This window comes from Aplysia californica, unplaced genomic scaffold (assembly GCF_000002075.1).
Source record: "Aplysia californica isolate F4 #8 unplaced genomic scaffold, AplCal3.0 scaffold00828, whole genome shotgun sequence".
NCBI lineage: Eukaryota > Metazoa > Mollusca > Gastropoda > Aplysiida > Aplysiidae > Aplysia > Aplysia californica.
Window position 1 is genome coordinate 96,734 of NW_004798098.1, and position 3,065 is coordinate 99,798.

General features: G+C 38.1%; 1 protein-coding gene across 1 annotated transcript in view; it reads right to left on the reverse strand.

Moving 5' to 3' along the window:
• Window positions 1-438: 438 nt before the first annotated feature.
• Window positions 439-3,065, reverse strand: part of LOC118478679 (solute carrier family 22 member 13-like) — a 5,924-nt gene continuing 3,297 nt past the window's right edge. Inside the window, exons 2-4 of the mRNA XM_035972752.1 lie at window positions 2,804-2,930; window positions 1,959-2,031; window positions 439-1,178 (exon numbers count right to left, since the gene is read on the reverse strand). Of these exons, the coding sequence (XP_035828645.1) occupies window positions 708-1,178; window positions 1,959-2,031; window positions 2,804-2,930 (671 nt within the window). The 3' untranslated portion in view covers window positions 439-707. The remainder of the gene's footprint in view (window positions 1,179-1,958; window positions 2,032-2,803; window positions 2,931-3,065) is intronic.

Consider the following 3,065-nt stretch of genomic DNA (forward strand, 5'->3'; position numbering starts at 1 on the left):
TCTATCTATCTATCTATCTATCTATCTATCTATCTATCTATCTATCTATCTATCTCTATTTGTATCTAAGTCAGACATGGCACTGATCTCTCCATCCCTCTCCTTATCACCTGTCGGGGCAAAGTTATGAGAATAAGATTTCTTGAAAAGAAGAAAAGAATAAGCGTCCAAGTCAAACGCTGAACCTGTTGTCAATGTATGCAGTGTGTAATCATGTTCGTATCTATGCTTGTATCTGAAACAACTATCACGCATTTACTGCCACAAGCAAAAAGAACAAAAACAAAAACAAAACAACCCCTCCCCCCAAAAAAAGCAAACAAACTAACAAACAAAGAGAAAAACATAAAGATGGCAGTTTAAAAAAAAGACCATTTAATATGTATTAAAATGCTTCACAATGGCTGGTTTTTATCATTTCATACTACTATAACGTATGCCCTCATAATTAAAGGGCACTGACATTATCAAAACAACATTTAAAAAATCAAACTTTACTGTTCGCCACAATGAAAACAAAATTTCAATCGCTTGTAACGATGACATAAAGCAAAGCTCGCCACAGCTTCATGCAGTAATGTATTTTCAATGTATGTTTCCTAACTATGAAAGTTAATCCGTATAGCACAACTGGCTTGTATGTATCTATCTCTATTATTCTCTGTTAAGGAGACCAATAGATTTAATGAAATACCAAACTGAAAGAACTAGGAAACATATTTAATAGGCCTGTGTTGAATTAGAGGTGATATTTCACCATCGGCTGCAGTACCATCAGCACTGTCATCATCTTGATCCACAGAAGTACTCGCAAATTCACTTATCTCTCCAGAAACACTTGCTTCGCAATCGAATTTTTCTGAATGTATCTTTGAACCGTTGTATTTCTGTGCCCGCCTTTCCATTAAAACTATGTCGCTCCCGCGTTCATACGATGATGATGATGATTCCGATGAATTACATGTTGTGTGTGGTAACGAGAAAGATGATAATATCGACTGTGCTGCTTCAGCTGGTGCTGCTGTAATGGTAGGTGCTGTTTCTGCTGACGCTGGGGGCTCCTGGAGGGTGTCCTCCATTTCTGTTCCTCTGGTCTCGCGCAGTGAGAGGATGGCCAATATGCAGAGGAAGCAAAGGCCAGACATAATGGCGTACGAAGCTGTAACTCGCCCAGGACCCTGAGAGAATTAGGAGAGGAGGGCCATTCTTAGTATACTTTGTTTATTGTTACCAAGGTTACAATAACCAACATGGCATAGGTTTGATAAAAAAAAAAAAACATTAAAAGCATAATGGTGAGGTTATGACTGATCGAATGACATACATACACTCTCAGCGGGCAATGAATTGAACACTATGTTAAAGCTCTGCAACTGCCAAAATCATTTCCATATATTGTATAGATAAACATGTTTAAATTAATAAACAATTCAGCAAACAAACTAAATGAATAAATGAATAATTACACATAATGCTTGTATTAGGAAAGGGGGCAAGGACACAAAAATAATTATTACAGAGAAAATCTCCCGTTTAATGTGTCCCGCACGCTCATATGGCCTTATGCAGTTGCGAGCGCCGTAAAACACTTACAAAAACAAAGAAAAACAGGCATTCAAGAACACGTTTTATAGGATCAGACTTAATCAGATCTAGATGCGCATCAAGAAAAAGAGAGATGACACAGAGACGATATTTTCTTTTCTTTTTTTCTTTCTTTATTTAATGTTTTTTGGAAGGGAAGGGGGGGGGGGTTTACACTGGATCAGACTCACACGACTATAGAACCCACAAAAATGCGCTTAAATTTTGCGAAACTTGGACACAACTACAATAGCATACACTGGAGAAGCATGTTTGGAGGGAAATTCTTGATGTCCTCCGCTCTATAGAGAGTTAAGAAAACAAGAGAGATTTTGGGTAAAACTTGGGTGTAGAGACCTCCATAATCAACTCACCATATCAATGACAATAGGTGCTAGAACAGCCCCGAGCTTGGACGCTGTGTTGGCGGCGCCGTATCCCAAACTCCTGTTGGTAAGAGCGGTGGTAAGATAAGATTAAAATATGATAACTTCTACCCGTTCTATAATAATATGATTGCCATTATACAATCTGACAAGAAAAAAGTTCGTCCAGAGAAATGCAAAATAATTTTCTTGTTTATGACTCAATATATTGACACCACAATTTAACGAAAGCTGGAACATAGACTTACAGTCGAATTACGTTGATTTAAAATAATCATTGCCGTTCCACAACAGCCATATGACTAAGCAGTTTTAATCCCTGCACATCAGCTATTACCGAGAAGGTGTATCACCAAACGAAACCTCCCAAATCGACCCGTGAATTGATTTTGCTCGGGAATACAGGGAAGATAATGTTTGTCATAAACATAAAGTTCCAAGAGAAAAGTCCATTTTGAAATGGGCTGCAAGTTCTGAAAGGTGCAGGTTCAAAGTTATGAAATAAGAAGTAAAATGCTGTGTCCCTATCAACATCTTTACAACTGACTGTCGTAGAGAAGTCGCTACAGTAGGCCTACTTTAGAGAAAACTGAGGTAAAAAATCTGGAGTGCCTTAGTTTGTCAAACTTTTTCGAATGGAACTCTTAGTTGACTATCTGAATAACGACTCCGAAGAATCTTACAATTTTGACAGAGCCGACAAACCATATTACTGGTGACGGACCTCATGGTCTTAGTAACTCAAAACGGCAAAAAAACAAACAAAAAAACCCCCGAGAGATATAACTATTAAGGTAGGCAAGTGTTTATTGGAGCAAATGTGTACCACGAACCTTATGACAGTTGGATAAATCTCTGAAGACACAACTTGGAAGATGGAGGAGGCTCCAGCAATGACAGACTTGCACATCACACACAGAACCGTCACTGCCGTGCCTTTGTGGGGAATCTCAGGCGCAACTGTGAACGTGGAACGTGGAATGAAACATGATACTGCATTATTGATGCATTCCCAGCTAATTTAAGTAATAATAATGACGTTAATGACAATAATCACAATATTGATAATGGTACTGATGATAAAGATAATAATAA